General features: G+C 41.7%; 1 protein-coding gene across 2 annotated transcripts in view; it reads left to right on the forward strand.

Moving 5' to 3' along the window:
* MMH-1 (MUTM homolog-1) overlaps positions 1-16,749 on the forward strand; it is a 318,479-nt gene that overhangs the window by 281,888 nt on the left and 19,842 nt on the right. The window contains exons 7-8 of one of the 2 annotated variants that reach the window (XM_089374736.1): positions 13,481-13,558; positions 13,673-13,772. In XM_089374736.1, the coding sequence (XP_089230862.1) occupies positions 13,481-13,558; positions 13,673-13,772 (178 nt within the window). Of the gene's footprint in view, positions 1-13,480; positions 13,559-13,672; positions 13,773-13,821; positions 13,925-16,749 lie in introns of both variants that reach the window. The other variant, XM_089374735.1, reaches the window with a different exon arrangement.

The following is a 16,749-nucleotide window of genomic DNA, read 5'->3' on the forward strand; positions in this document are numbered from 1 at the left end:
ATTGGAGAAGACATTGGTGATAGGGAGCTTACTCTTATTGCTCTTGTAGGCCTTACAAGAGAATGAGATGTGTTCAACACCACCATCCTCAACAATGACAGGGTTCTGGGTTTTGATGAATTATTGGCTAGATGCACTCAAGAAGAAATAAGGATGATGGAAAGAGACAAGCCCTCAAACGGAAACAATCCTATCGCCTTCTCCGCTTATTCTAAGAAGAAGAACCATGTTGGTCCAAGAAATCAAGGTCAAGGGTTCAAGTTGGGATTCAAAGAAGGAAGAAAAGGAAGATGCTTCAATTGTAATAGGTTTGGCCACTTCGCTAGATAGTGTCCTCACAAGAAGGATACTCCAAGAGATGATGACAACAATATCATCAACTACAACGGCAACGACAATCAAAAGAACAACAGGTTCAACAACAAAGGAGAGAGGAATGCTCCCGCTACTCGAAATGGAAATGGTCGTCCTCCCAAGAAATCGAGAAACTCTAGGTATGAAGAAGTTAATGTTGTAAAGCAAAAATAATTTTATCTTATTTCTGTGTTCACCACTGCCTCTCCTCCGGATACATTGGATCATTGGTTGATTGATAGTGGTGCCTCAAGGCACTTCACCGGGTACAAAGAAGCTTTCTCTAACTTGATTGAAAAGAAGACAAATATGGAGATTACACTTGGGGATAATGCCACTTATCCCGTGAAAGGAATTGGCACTGTTACTCTCCACTTAAATCAAGGTAAAACTCTTCATTTACAAGAAGTGCTATATGTACATGATCTGAAAAAGAACTTGGTCTCTATTTCTGCGATGGAAGATAAAGTTTTCAAGGTGACATTCATTGATGGGAAGGTTCGTGTTTAGCAAAGGAACCTAAGAGATGCATTCACTGTTGGATTCAGGGTTGAAGGTCTCTATTAGGTTGGAGGAAGTACGTTGGGAGCAATGACTTGTGATACATTTGAATTATGGCACCGGAGATTTGCTCACCTTCATTTCAAAGCCTTACCTGATGTAAGGAAGATGGTCACAGGTATGCCCGAATTCAACTTAGGCCATGAAGGTGTTTGTCAAGGTTGTGAAGCTAGAAAACATACAAGGGGACCATTCCCTGCAAGTGAAACTCAAACCACCGATATTCTTCAATTGGTCCATTTTGATCTATCAGGTATGTTGCTCGTGACATCTTTGGGTGGATATTTGTGCTATGCTATTTTTGTGGATGAATTCTTTCGCAAAACATGGATCTATTTCTTAAAGAAGAAGGATGAAGTGTTCAAATGGTTCCGCTCTCTCAAATCCTTGGTCAAGAAACAAACAGGGAAGAAGATCAAAATATTGAGGACTGATTATGGGACTGAATATGAGTCAAATGAATCCAAAGACTGTTATAGAGAAGCTGGCATTAAGAGGGAGACCACTACTACATATACTCCTGAACAAAATGGTGTCACTGAAAAGAAGAATCAAACTATCATAGAAGGCACCCGTGCCATGCTTCATGACCAAGGTCTACCAAAGTTCTTATGGGGAGAAGTTGCCAACACCGTTGTGTATGTTCAAAACATATGCTCACATCAAGCATTGGACTTCAAGACACCCGAAGAACTTTTCACCGGTAAGAAACTTGATGTTTCTCTTTTTAGAACTTTTGGCTGTCCCGTATATTTTCATGTGCCGAAAAAGAAAAGGAACAAACTAGATGCATCTGGCAAGAAAGGAATGTTTGTGGGCTACAATGCAACTTCGAAGGCATATAGAATCTATGTGCCTGGTCAAAGGGAAGTGGAATTAACTCCTGATGTCACTTTCGATGAAGATTCTGCTCTTAGGAAAGTTTGAGATCTTCCGATCCCTAGGAAGGACAATGATGATGCTGATGCAGAAAAGCAGGATGAACCTCCGTCTGATGAACCGATGCCCATTGTTGAAGGTCTGATGGATCCCATTGATCCACCTCCTAGTGAGCCCACTACTTCATGAGAAAGACCTTTGTGGCTCAAAGATACTCTTGAAGATGCGAAGAAACACATTGCACCGAGGGGGACATTTCGTTAAAGCAAGAAGCGAAACAGGTACCAAGGGTACTTAGCTTCCATGAGTACCATTGTACAATCTGAACCTTGTACATTCAAAGAAGCCGTGAAACACCAAGTTTGGAAGGATGCGATGAACAAGGAATATGAGTCGATCATGAAGAATGATGTTGGGATGTGGTTCTTAGACCCAAGGACAAGTCAATGGTCACTTCAAAATGGCTCTACAAGATTAAACATGGAGTTGATGGGAGTTCTGAGAATTTCAAGGCCAGATTCGTTGCTCGAGGCTTCTCTAAGGAAGGAGTAGACTATGATGAGATATTTGCACTAGTTGTTCGATTTATCACCATCCGTTCGATCATAGCCCTTGTCACTTCGCAAGGATGGAGCCTACACTAGATGGATGTCAAAACTGCCTTCTTGCATGGCTAGCTTAAGGAGGAAGTCTATGTGGAACAACCCGAGGGGTTTGAAGTTCAAGATCGTGAGACACATGTATGTAGGTTAAAGAAATCCCTCTATGGTTTGAAGCAAGCCCCTAGGGCTTGGTATGAGAGGATTGATAACTATCTTATGAAGTTGGGATTTGTTGATTTGTGTAGCTTGGGAGGTACTCCAAGCCCTAGGGTTAAGGGTTTGGAGGGCAAAGCACCACAAGTGTCACTTGTGGGCTTGGAATCCAAGTATGGGGTTTTGCACCCAATCGTGTTTGGGGCAATTCCAGAGGCACATTTCTACATGTGATGGCATGAGACGATAGAGGGCGGAAAGACGAATCCAACGCTTCGAGAATCATCGAATTCCGAGTTGTAGAAATGGAGAATGAATTTTTGAAGTTGACAATTAATTATTGGTTTTCAAGTCATGTAGGCTTGATGTAGATTACTCCAATAGATGTGTCTCTTCACTAATTCGTTGCAACCCCTCTTTAGGCTATAAAAAGAGGGTGAAGACATGTGATTTAGGCATCCCTCTTGTGTAACACATATACATCAAAGAGGAATTCGGTGAGGAGGATACTTCTGGGCCCTAGCCACAACAAAGGAGGAGGCAGAACAACGAAGTAGAGGACTATCTTTGGGTCAGAAATATCTGTAGTGGAGGTCGAGGGTACTGGAGGCTAGGCGGAGTTGAAGAAGCCTCCTCGTCTGTTTTGGAGCAACACTTGGAAGTTGGGGACAAAACTACCTAACATTGTTGGGCGTAAGCTACAGACTTGCTGTGTGCTAGGCCGATGGCCATAGCACCACAACAGGGTGTGCGGAGGAGGGTTTCAGTGGGCTGTTTCAAGCCTTCAAGAACAACGTGGTAAAGGATGGTTATTCCGAGGGTATGCCACAGTTGATGGAGGTTGTTTGAGGGTTGTTCAGGGGTCGGTTAGTGGTTGTTGCAGCATGCAAAATATGCCCTAATTGGTGACAGTAAAGGGCAGCACGAGGACAACAAACTTGGAGGAGAAGTTTATGTGTGTTGGGTCAAAGGTGTTGACCAGTTTGGATCGTGATCGTAGCAGCCTGTTGATGCCTTGTGGAGGATCTCCCAAGGAGGTGAAGAGTCTTCCTAGGAGCAGAATTGACAGTGATTGGGTGTCATTGATATGATTGGAGGGTAGTGTGTTGGCTACCCAAAGTAACCCTAGAGCAGCATACAATAAAGACATTGTTGGTGCGTGATTGGGTGAAGTTTATAACATAAAGAGTAGCTCTTTGATGGATGAAAGAGGCTACTAGAAGGCAGATTGGAGCTTGGGAATTAGGCCTACCTAGAGAGCAATTTGATGAGCCCGTTTTCATTGTAGTGGAAGCGACTTGTAGTTGTGATAGGTGGCAGCCCTCCGGGTGTCTCGATGTGTTGTCCTTTGAAGGACTAAGGGGCAGCTAGTGAGAAGTACAAGAGCGAAGGACTGGTAGGACAACATACGACATAGGAGTTGTAGTGATGTTTGTCATTGTATCTTGTATACCATAGACTGTTGTATTATTCAGATTTGGTTTAATATAACAAAGATTGGGATTGTACATTATTGTAAAAGTTTGTTAAGAAACATGTATATTTGTGCATATGTGATTTACTGCTTTATATTTCCGTTGTGAAGAACAATTTATGGTTGAGATTCTTGGTTTGGTAGCATCAGCGATTTTAAGATTCTAACCTAGACCCAAGGTCGTGGAAATTCGACATGGAATCAGAGCGTGTGTGAGCTACTTTGGAAGTAAGTAAATCAAAGTTGTGCGCAACGAAGTACAATGTGAGAGGGAGTTGGTGACATTGTAAGTGAAGGGCTCACTACAATGTCGAAGTTGCTGGCAGGTCTCCGATATGAGGACAAGTTGGAGGGGTTGTCCAACTATAGTCCTTGGAAGGAAAGATCAAGCTGGTCTTGCAAGTCAACAGGCTTTGGGAGTTTGCCGAGAAAGAGATCAAGAAGCCAACCGACCCTAAGGAGCTGGAAATAAATGAAGATTTGGATGCGAGGACGAGATTGATCATCCTAAATGGTGTGAAGGATGTCGTAATACCTCATTTGTCCGAGAAGAACAATGCACATCAGATGTGGATGGCTCGTCAGAATTTGCTCCAGAATAAAAATGAGAACCGGGTACTGGTATTGGAGGATAAGTTGAAGTTCACCAAGATGATAAAGGGTGAAAGTGTGATCTCGTATCTGACGATATTCTCTCAGGTCAAAGATGAGCTTGCTGTCGTCGGTGTGTCTACCTCAGATGGAGATATGGTAAGATTGCCTTGAAAGGGTTTACCGAGGAATGGAAGCCCTTCATCAAAGGAATTGTTGCCAGAGAGAAGTTGCCAGATTGGGATAGGTTGTGGGATGACTTCATTCAGGAAGAGTTGCGAGACGAGGATCTCCATTCGAAGAAGAGGGCTTAAGATGATGACATGGCACTGGTAGCGCGAATGAAGGGTAAGCAAAAGAAGGACTTGAGTAAATTCAAGTGTTTCAATTGTGGCGAGATGGGTCATTATTCGTCAAGATGTCCGATGAAGAAAAAGGGATATGATGAAAAGAGGAAAGGAAAACAGGTCACCGGTGTTGCCACTTCAGCTGAGATAGATGATCTCTCCAAGAGATTGGAAGAGGAGGGCTTTGCTATGATTTCTCATTTCTCGTAGGGTACTGTTAATGGGGATGGATGGTACGTGGACAGTGGTGCGACGAAGCATATGATAGGGTCACAAGAGGTTTTTGAAACTTTAGTTGAATGGGACTCGAAGTTGCACATGGTGTTGGGCGACAAGAGTCAGTTGGAGATCCGAGGATCGGGAGTTGTGCCATTCAGAATGGAGACAAGACGTATGATGCGGGTCCAAGTTGAACTGTTTGTACCAGGACTCAGATATAACGTGATTTTCGTCTTGATGATCGAGAGGCAGGGGTTTGAGGTCTTGTTGATAGGCAAGCTTCTGGATCATGGAAAGAAGCAGGTGGAGTAGGTGCAGGTTCCAAAGAAGCAAGAGCAGGTACACCTTCCCGAGAAGAAGGTCTAGATTCCAGAGACTCAGAGGGAGTCAAGTTCGAGAGGTTGCTTGCAGATTTAGAGGGAGACTTTGCTACCCAAGAAGAGCGAGTGGTCAATGGGGAGCAAGGGTGCTCCTACAATTGCCAAGAAGGAATCATGGAGAGAGTGGAAGACATTACAGGATAAGAAGAAGAAGCAGGGTGCTTCCAGCAGTGACAACGACACTTCTGAGAAGGGCGTAGTTCACCATACAAGGATTGCTGCGATTGTGAGTGCCAAGAGTTGGGTGAGTGTTGCGAGTAGTGACGATGTTGATGTGTTACTTCCTAGTCTTGGAAGTACCTCCCTTGCTAAGATGGAGTGTTGATTTGTGTAGCTTGGGAGGTACTCCAAGCCCTAGGGTTCAGGGTTTGGAGGGAAAAGCACCACAAGGGTCACTTGTGGGCTTGGAACCCAAGTATGGGGTTTTGCACCCAATCGTGTTTGGGACAATTTCTAAGACACATTTCTACATGTGATGGCATGAGATGATAGAGGGTGGAAAGACGAATCTAACGCTTCAAGAATCGTCGAATTCCGAGTTGTAGAAGTGGAGAAATGATTTTTTGAAGTTGACAATTAATTATTGGTTTTCAAGTCATGTAGGCTTCATGTAAATTACTCCAATAGATGTGTCTGAACTCTCTTCACTAATTCGTTGGAACCCCTCTTTAGGCTATAAAAAGAGGGTGAAGACATGTGATTTAGGCATCCAGCTTGTGCAACACATATACATCAAAGAGGAATTCGGTGAGGAGGATACTTTTGAGCCCTAGCCGTAGCAAAGGAGGAGGCAGAACAACGAAGTGGAGGATTGTCTTTGGGTTCGAAATTTCTGTAGTGGAGGCTGAGGGTACTAGAGGCTAGGCAGAGTTGAAGAAGCCTCCTCGCAAGTCTATTTTGGAGCAACACGAGACATAACTACCTAACTTTGTTGGCCGTAAGCTACAAACTTGTTGTGTGCTAGGCCGAAGGCCATAGCACCACAACAAGGTGTGCGGAGGAGGGTTTCAGTGGGCTGTTTCAAGCCTACAACAACAACGTGGTAGAGGAGGGTTATTCCAAGGGTATGCCGTAGCTCATGGAGGTTGTTTGAGGGTTGTTCAGGGGTCGGTTAGTGGTTGTTGCAACTTGCAAAGTATGCCCTAACCAGTGACAGTCAAGGGCAGCATGAGGACAACAGACTTGGAGCAGAAGTTGATGTGTGTTGGGTCAAAGGTGTTGACCAGTTTGGATCGTGATCGTAGCAGCCTGTTGATGCCATGTTGAGGACCGTCCAAGGAGGTGAAGAGTCTTCTTAGAACCAGAATTGAGAGTGATTAGATTGGGTGTCATTGATCTGATTAGAGGGTAGTGTGTTGGCTACCCAAAGTAGTCCTAGAGCAGCATACAAGAAAGACGTTATTGGTGCGTGATTGGGTGAAGTTTACAACATAAAGAGTAGTGTTGATTTGGGGTAGCATCAGATGTGCTTTAGCCACGAAATTTGGTGGAGAGGTTGGGGCACATGAGATCTCCAATACCCAGAAAGGGTTTGGGTAGATTCTAAACAGATCAAGAGATATTAAAATAATTAATATTTTTAATGGAGTCCCTAAGTCTAAACTTAGGGAAAATAAAATATTAGTGTGTATTAATATGAATCTGTGTTAGAATGTTCCAAAAAGACATGGATCAAGCCAGATCTAATCTTAGTCGTTGATTAGGGACTTAATCTCGGCCATTGAGATGTCAATAGAAAAAGTATAAGAGGGGGCTTGAGGGGCACTTGGAGAACACATTGAGGGAGACCAGTCAGTTCAATTTCTGGAGTGGGGTTTGCTGAGAAATTGAACCAGTGGTCTGAAGAGCAGCCAGGATGCAGCAAGTACGGAAAAGAGAGACGGGAGATCAACGCAGAAGAAGCAAACGCAGAGCCAGAGGAAGCCACGCAGAGGCAGCGGAGATTGCGCAGAGCCAGAAGGGCCTGCGTCATCCACGCAAAGGCTATAGGAGTGACGCAGAAGCCCAGAGAGGCTGCGTAGATCCTCAGTAGGCTGACGTAGAGGGTTTCAGGCTGTAGCAAACGTCAGTAGGGCCTACACTGGGTTTAGGAAAGCGTTGGAAGTTTGTCTATCTGTGGGTAAGCCAGTTTGGCACCCTGTTGTACAAGAAATTTGCTAAATAATAAAATCCTCCCTTGTTGCACTAGTTTTCCCACATTGGGTTTTTCAGGGGACATTAGTCCAAAATAACTGTGTCAATGTGTGCATATTTTTGTTTGTGTATTACAATGTGATATCTACAGCAGTATTTATTTTGATGTTTGTTGAAGTAATTTCATGAATAACTTATGATGAAATAAGTAGGAAAAGTAAATTAGTTGCTGTAGTGATAGAATTTTCACAATTAGCTCTTTGATGGACGAAAGAGGGTACTAGAAGGTAGATTGGTGTTCAGGATTTAGCCTACCCAGGGAGCAGTTTGATGAGTCCGCGTTCATTGTAGCAAAAACGACTTGCAACTGTGATAGGTGACAGCCCTCCAGGAGTCTCGATGTGTTGTCCTTTGAAGGTCTAAGGGGCAGCTAGTGAACAGTACGGGAATGAAGGACCGACAGGACAAGATATAACATAGAAGTTGTAGCGATGTATGTCATTGTATCTTGTATACCATAGACTGTTGTATTATTCAGATTTGGTTTAATATAACGAAGATTGGGATTGTACATTATTGTACAATTTTGGTAAAAACCGTGTATATTTGTGTATATGTGATTTACTGTTTTATATTTCCGCTGTGCAAAGTAGTGTATGGTTGAGATTCTTGGTTTGGTAGCGTCAGTGATTTTTAGACTTTAACCTAGACCCAAGGTTGTGAAAATTCAACATGATTTAGAAGGAGCAATGCTGACCCGAACCTATACTTCAAGGTTGAAAAGGACAAACCTCTCATTCTGGTTCTTTATGTGGATGATCTCTTTCTGACAGGTGATGTCCTTCTTATTCATCAATGCAAGAGGGAGTTGGCTTCTAAATTTGAGATGAAGGACCTAGGATTGATGCATTAATTCCTAGGGCTGGAGGTCTAGCAAAAGCCAGGTGAGATTTTCCTTTCTCAAGTAAATTACATTGTGAAGCTACTTGAGATATGTGGGATGGTGGACTGCAAGTCCATGACTACTCCGATGGAACTCAAATTTAAGAAGCTATGTGGAAGCATTGTTGGGCCCGGATTAGCGAACCCTTCCGAGTATTGCCAACTTGTGGGGGCCCTAATGTTCTTGGTCAACTCCCGTCCCGACATATGTTTCGATGTGAACACATTGAGGCAATTTATGGTTGAGCCTCATCACATTCATTGGATTGTTGCTAAGAATCTCTTGAGATATCTCTGGGGCACAATCTGCTATGCATTGAGATACACTGCCGAGAACTTGAGGCTGCATGGATATTCAGAATTTCAGACACTGACAGGGCTGACAGTGTGGTGGATCGTAAGAGCACGTATGGGTGTTGCTTCTCTTTGGGGTCTGCTTCTATATCTTGGATGAGCAGGAAATAGAAATCGGTTGCTTTAAGCACTGTTGAGGCCGAATACATTGTTGCGGGTATGGCCTGTTGTGAAGCAGTTTGGTTGAGGAAGCTCCTTAGTGAGCTATTTGGGCATGTGCTAGATACCACCGTGATTTTCTGCGACAAGAAGAGTGGGATTCGCCTATCAGAGAATGTTGTGTTCCACGACCACTCCAAGCACATTGATATTAGGTACCACTTTATCTGGGATATGGTACAATGGGGAGCAATAACGCTCCAACACATCAGGATGAATGAGCAGGTTGCAGACATTCTCACGAAGCCTTTGGGGAAGGTCGAATTCTTAACCTTCCGAGAGAGACTTGGCATCGTGGAACGACCCTCCTATGAGGGTCCCGTATGAGTTGGACACTGAGCTCTGGGAGCTCCTGGGGGCTTGGGTACTTCTTGGAGCTATGAGCGACCATGGGGTGAGTGGTTCACCTCCCCTTACTGGTGCGCTAGATACAGGGTAAGTGGTTCACCTCCCCCTAGTGGTGCGCTAGATACAAGGTAAGTGGTTCACCTTCCCCTGGGATACTCCATGATGGTTGACATGTGTGTAGGGTGAGTGGTTCACCTTCCTCTAGTGGTCCGCTAGATACAGGGTAAGTAGTTCACCTTCCCCTGTGATACCCCATGATGGTTGACATGTGTGTAGGGTGAGTGGTTCACCTTCCCCTACGATTGACATATGCATAGGATGAGTGGTTCACCTTCTCCTCCTGATGCCCCATCACACATCCTACCCATCAAGTTCGGGACTCATGGAAAGTACCTCTCATCTGGCCAATGAGTTGGGAAAAGATGGTTAGGGACCATAGCACTACCAATGGACGAATCGTGTATTGCTGTGCTCCCTAGGACTAGGATGCATGGTGTTCAACAACATGATTTGGGATCAAGGACTGACTTTTGTCAGTGGAATGTGGTGTGATCTTATGACTCACTCTCGATCACTTCTTCATTATTACATCATGGTTCAGCAAAGCAGAGCAAAGCAAGGCAATGATGGCAGGGATGGTACAGGATGACAGGATGTATTGGCAGGTGGAACTCTCCCTAGTTGAGAGGGGGTGTTAAAATTGGCAACTAGGGCCAAATTCCACCTTAGGACAGCTCATATGATGGAGATGATTATTGCATTGGATTCCTCTTGTCGAGGGGTCCAATTTTGATACAAAGATCATCTCATTCTGACAAGTAGAAATGGAATTTTGAATTTATTCTCTCTCATGCACAAATTGTCAAGGTCGGCCTCAGTCAAATATAGGCTCATGAAGCCCAATGGATGTTTCTCCTCACCCTCAACGGAATATATATACTATAAATAGGAGTGACCTCTCTCATTTGGACATCACTCATCTCATCACTTATCTCTCTCTCTCCCCCCTTGATTGGTTCGTACAGCTTGGAGGCAGCTTCTACCTAGTTCGCACGTGTGAAAGGAGGATGAATTTCTGGGATTGTCTGCTGGCCAAATTTCAGGAAAACAGACCAGCATTGACCAGGGCTCTTTTGACCAGCGTTGACTGTTTTTTTGGGCAGAATTTCGATTTTTGGAGGCCACACATATCGGCACATAAATCGAGGTGATTGGGACAGTTTGACCAGGGTTGTCTTCATTGTTGACTTCTGATTTGACCGCAAAATTACAGCAGTGTTTTCTCTCTCCTTTGACTGGTTTGACCAATCTGTTTTGGGCTGACTTTGACCCTCTTGGAAGACTGAATTGGACTGCTTTTGACCAAGCTGCTTGGAGGACATTTTGGAGCTGCTTTGACCAACTTTGACGTTTTGGTTAGGGCTGCAGTTGACTGCTGATTTTGACAGGACTGTTTTGTGCAAGTTAATTTGAAATTTGTACTCTCTCTCTCTGCTGAACTATTGAAGAATAATAAGAAGATTTGATCAAAGGGTTTCCCCACATTGGGGTTTGTCACTAGCATCCACCATATCTTGTGTCCTCTTGTCTTGGTTTGTCTTCTGCATATGTTTTTATGTTCTATCTGCATTTACTATCAATGTGTTTAAGTTAATGTGATTGCTACTGGATATAATTGGAAATTGTCATTGGGCTGCTTAAGGAACATTGAAGTAAATTGTGCTAAAGCATTGAACATATCATTGTTATCTAAAATTAACAGATCTCCTAAGTAAGGTGTACCCCTTCTGAAGTCAATTTAAGTTGGAATAGTAAGTGCAGCTCAAGGAAACCAAAATACTAAGGAATGCATGTCAGCTATGGAACTCGGAATAGTAACATGGCTAAAAGGGCTTTGAAAGGAGCTCTATGAAGAGGACACACTAGGTGTTGTAGCGATAGGGCTACTAAGTCTAGTGCCACTCCCAAAAAAGTAGTAAATATACCACGTGGGGCCACGAAGCACTCTCTAGTTGCTGCTAAAATGTGTTTGGTACCTGAAATTTCAAAGTGCTCAGAATAGCATGAATTTAGACAGTACAACCCTATGCCACACCAGGCATCCAAAGGGCCGATCACTTTGCTTAAAGTATACTAAAATCCACAGTAATGGAATCAATAGAAACTAGAACCATAGGAAAACCTCAATTTTAGGTTCTCGAATATGTAATCATCCCATCAATAAAATTAAACTCAAAAGTTGCTAAAAATAAGTGTTTAAAAATAGAATTCACTAAAAATAACAATTCGGATTTGCTTGAAATATCGAACCCCATGCACATCTCTTCAAAGGGTGTCCAAAACTGTGATCAGATTAAGAAAAATATGACTTCCAAGAAACACAAAAATTCAAGATTATGAGATCTTGAAATCAAGAAAAGGCAAGAAACACCAATCTAATGATACCCTTTGGGGTCTTCAGCCTCCCATACATGCTTTAAATGTTGCAAGAAACCTGCAAGCATGGGTTTCTATTTAGAACATGTCCATTAGAATCTTAGATATACCTATATATATGTACGACTATGAACTACTCAACAGAGCGATTACTAGCAGAACCTGACTGGCTCCGCTCTTTGTATTCTAGATTTGGGTCCATCTTAGCCAAATCTACTTTTACCTTTTAGAGTTCTATATAAATCTGGGATTGTGGTAGTACCTCATTTTGCTTCTCTTTCTTTATTTAGGAGCCAGTCCCGCACTCCCACGTTGTATTTATACATGTGTAAGAATTAATTCAATTGACATACTTTTTGATCATTTGTTGGACATCAATAAAATTATCTTATCTTATCAAGAAACCTTCCCTACCATCAACCCTTGAATAACAAAAACATGTGACCATAGGCCAAGTCTAAAAGGCACTCCATGAACTATTGATGCCAAATGAACAGGTTGACTAATCAGTCCATCTTGTAATGTACCCATGAACAAACTAAGGTAGGAACTCAGATTGGGTTTTGAAGAAATCCAGTGTCGGGTGTTAACAGGGCCCAACACCCCTCCTCCAGGATGGTGCACTCTCCAACAGGGTGTTAGTCCAACATTCCTTGTTACATGATGGTCCACTATCCAAGTGTTCCCATGCAGGGTGCTCCTCCTTTAACTATGTGTCACATGTCTTTTTGTGTCCAACACCATTCAACATGTGTGCCAGTGTGGTCACTACACTCCAGTGCTCTTCCTCAACACGTGTTTGGGTCCATCACGAGCCTCCTTTACGTATGCTCCTCAACCCAAGCATTCTCAAGTCAAGTGTCTAATCTCCATGGTATACATCACGTGATCCCAAGGTCTAAGGGCTAGTCACCCTCCTGCAAGTACCCAATGCTCCTCCTCTTAGGTAGGTACCTCTCCTACTTAGGCAATTGTGTGCACCCAATGGGTTGGTCACCATGTTGATTAGGGTGACAACCTCCTAGGTAAGGGTGCTCTGCTAGCACTCCAAGGAATTGTCAAGGGGCTAGGAGACCTAGCACTCTCCTAGCAAGGTGAAATCTTTTTTGGAGTAATCCCAAAACCTAACAGAAAAGGAGGGTGAAAGACAACATCTATGATGTAAACCTTACAGAATAAGAAGGATAAATGCTGTCATGCCACGAGGAGACAGCTGTAAGTCACTATAAGCGATATTCACCACCCTCTCCCCAAAACCAAAACCCAAAGGAAAAAAATGATAGATGCTATTGAGAACCACATTTACAAACGTTTTAAATAGTGGCAGATGACAGAAAACAGAGTTATCATATGCCATTAGGATTGGATCCAGTTCTTTATTTTCCCCCAAAAGCATAAGATGATAAGCAGCTTACAAGCAAGAAAAGATGTTGAGCCTTTTTGGCTTGGAAAAGGTGTTTGATATTTACCATTTCTAGGTCTGCAATTTTGTTTCATGTCAAAAATGCACACAGAGAAACTATTTTCTGACTTGTGATTATTGAACAGGCCAGGATCCATCCAATGCAACCTGCTTCTGCTTTGTCAAAAGAAAGCTGCAAATCTTTACACAAATGTATCAAAGAGGTGAGCCTATTACTATGTACCTTTTACAAAGATGTTGAAATGCACATATAAGAATTGTACTTCGTAGTGCATTGTCCAACTCTATGAAACATAGTTGCAGAAGTTGATTTGTAGGTTATAAAGTGGGCTGTTCAAGTTGATGCCGATAGCGAGCGTTTCCCTTCTGAATGGATTTTCCATTATCGATGGGGCAAAAAGCCTGGAAAAGTCAATGGTAAGGATTCTAAAAAAGAATGACATTTAGGTTGGCTAATGCTTTACAGGTCATTGGAAAGGCATTGGAAGTTGGAGCAGAGAGTAGTCAGTATCCTGACAATTGGATATTCCACTCTCGGGAAAAGAAACCCGGCAAAGCATTTGTAGATGGTTTGTATCTATACTTAATTCCGTTAATTCTAAGGATGTGTGTCCGAAATGGTCATAATCAGAATAATGTTTTACAATGAGTCCTATAGAAAAATAAAATTATACAAAAGATTGGAAGATGTGGAATATAATGTTATATTAAAATGGAGTATTTGATACAATGACATAGATCACTTATTATTCATACAATTGATTGTTGTGCTACCTAATTGACCTAATTACCATTGGTTAACTTTAGTAAAATTTTGTTAAGCTATAGCTGGTCACCTAACATGATGTGACCTTCATTACTTTGTTAAACTGTGATTCTAGCATCAGAGTGTTACTCCAATATCTACTTTAACACAAACCTGTTTTCAACTATCGATGCCCCTCAATTCATAAACATAAAATCACTTTTACAAAGGTGACTATATAGAGGGGTTTACCACCATTTATTGAGATGCTAGTAGAAGCATACAACTGCAGAAAGGTAACATCAATAAATAATTATTACTCTTGCATTGCTTTTCATAAAATACATTTATATGAGTACAAGCCGAGGTGACTCTTCGTATTCAACTTAATCAAAGACTAATTAAGAACTCTCAAGATAATCTAACATTTATTGTTAAGAATGTTGTATTCTTCACATGTGGTTACAGTGGATCCACATTATATAATTAATGTATGTTGCCAGGACCAACTTATGTTCATATATAACAATACTAGGTTATGGTTAAGATTGACCTAGTCAATTGTGTGTGGGTTGGTAACCCCTCTTGGGGAAGGGGGCCTATTTCTTGAGATGTGTATAAATACACAGTAACACACACATGTTTCATTTATAAATCATCATATAGAACTAAAGCCCTCTAATTTAAAGAGATAAAGCCTATGGACACCCAAACCTTGTGTTACACACTCTTGTTCCTTCACTAGTTTTTCTCTCACTAGTGCACTTGATCTTTTTCTTTCTAGCACATTAATGGTCAGTTCCACTGTTGAAGTTTGGTAGCTGCAGTTGGTATTCTTCAATTGCATTAGCCCACAGAATTAAAAGAAGCAAAATTTTAATTTTGGATTCAAGTTGGCTTCAAAATAAAGAGGGAAAATTTAAATTTTGAATTTTTGAAATTGCTTCCAAAAGTCAAATCAGCCTACCTAAGAGACACACCAATTCGGGCTCCATAAACCACTATAAATTGGCATTTGACCTCACCACTTGGGAGACAAAATTCAGATCATCATAAGAAGCATCTAATCTTTTGTTCACACTTTTGAAATTTTGATGTTCGATGTTGTAACAATCTCTTATTACAAAACTTATTTACGCTGCGATATTAAATAAGCAATTTCAGATAGAACATAAATCAAATGCACAATAGAAGACAACCAAGAATACAATGAGACACAAAGAATTTAGGTCCAATGACCAAGGCAAAACCCAGAAGGGGAAAACCCATCCAGATTCTTCTTGTAATAGGAATCAATTAGTCAGCAGAGATACAGGGAGCATTAAGAGATCAAGAGAATGAGTAAGTTCACCCAAACCTTAGCAAGCTGTAGCATGAAGATCACTGGTAGCAACAGCAGATGCACACACTGAATCAACCTTCCCTTCAACTAAATAAACACAAAAACACTGAAGCACTGAATCAACCTTGGTTTACCAAGTTTTGCTCTTACTCTCCAAGCCTCCCTCTCACAATCTTCTTCAACTCTCTCCAACTCTTTCTCAAGTTCGAACTCTTCTTTCACAATGCACAAGTAGTGAGGGGAGAAAGAATGAGACACCTATATATAGGAGGAGCAACTATCCATGCCATAAAGGAGGAGTGACTCGCATGCCAAGAGTGTAACTCATGCCCATTTAAGAAATGTAACTCATGTCATTAAGGAGGTATGCAAGCCTTTGTAACTTATGCTTTTAAGAGAGAGCGTAACATATGCATTAAAGAGTGCATAAGAGGAATCTTTTATGACATGCTTTTATTGAGTGTAAGAGAGTGTATGAGAATCTTTTATGACGAGCTTTTATTGAGTGTAAGAGAACATTATTGAGAGCCATGATTGAGTGACGTGAATTTCTTTTTAATAATAATATAATAGTATCATAAGAACAATAATAATAATATTAATGATAATGTTGATGATTAAGTCGAAATTGAACTATTAGGATTGATTGATGATCAAAAGTGATTTTCTATCAACAATACTTGATTACTTATTAATGCAAAGTGATTTACTATTTTTGGAAAGTCATACTTGAGACTTTCTATTTTTAGACTTCCTATTTTTAGAAATTCTAAAAATAGGAAGTCTAAAAAGGAATGCACATGTACCTTTAAAAAGCGAGTGTGCCTGGTGAGTGTTCGGTTGTAGGTGTGTCAAGGTTCTTCTACTACGGAGGGAAAAGAAAGTGAGCCTCTAAGAGAGAGGTAATAGTACCACTCTGGTAGAAACACACATACACAAGAGATATCTGTCTAACATCCAACAAAATAGTCCATAAAGAAGTTACGGGCATTGCAACCAACGCGACAAGGAAGGTCCGCCTAACATCCAGTGGAATAGTCCACATAGATGCAGCGATCATTGCAGCCCTTACAACACATTCTCAATATGATAAGCACTAAAATAAATGAAATAGCTCAACTACTTTAGTATAGGTGAAAACAAACATGAATCACAAACATTTACAAAACAGTCTTATAAACATTCATTATCCATGCATGAAGAATGTGTTGACCATCAGGCTTCATATATTAAGTAAAAGTTGCAAGACATGTATACAATGAACACCACTAGCTCCAATAGTGGAGCGTTGAAGCCACTACTTGCTC

The sequence above is a fragment of the Pinus tabuliformis genome, chromosome 8 (assembly GCF_031772625.1).
Source record: "Pinus tabuliformis cultivar Carrire ecotype Pingquan chromosome 8, CPIR1, whole genome shotgun sequence".
In the NCBI taxonomy this organism is placed as follows: domain Eukaryota; kingdom Viridiplantae; phylum Streptophyta; class Pinopsida; order Pinales; family Pinaceae; genus Pinus; species Pinus tabuliformis.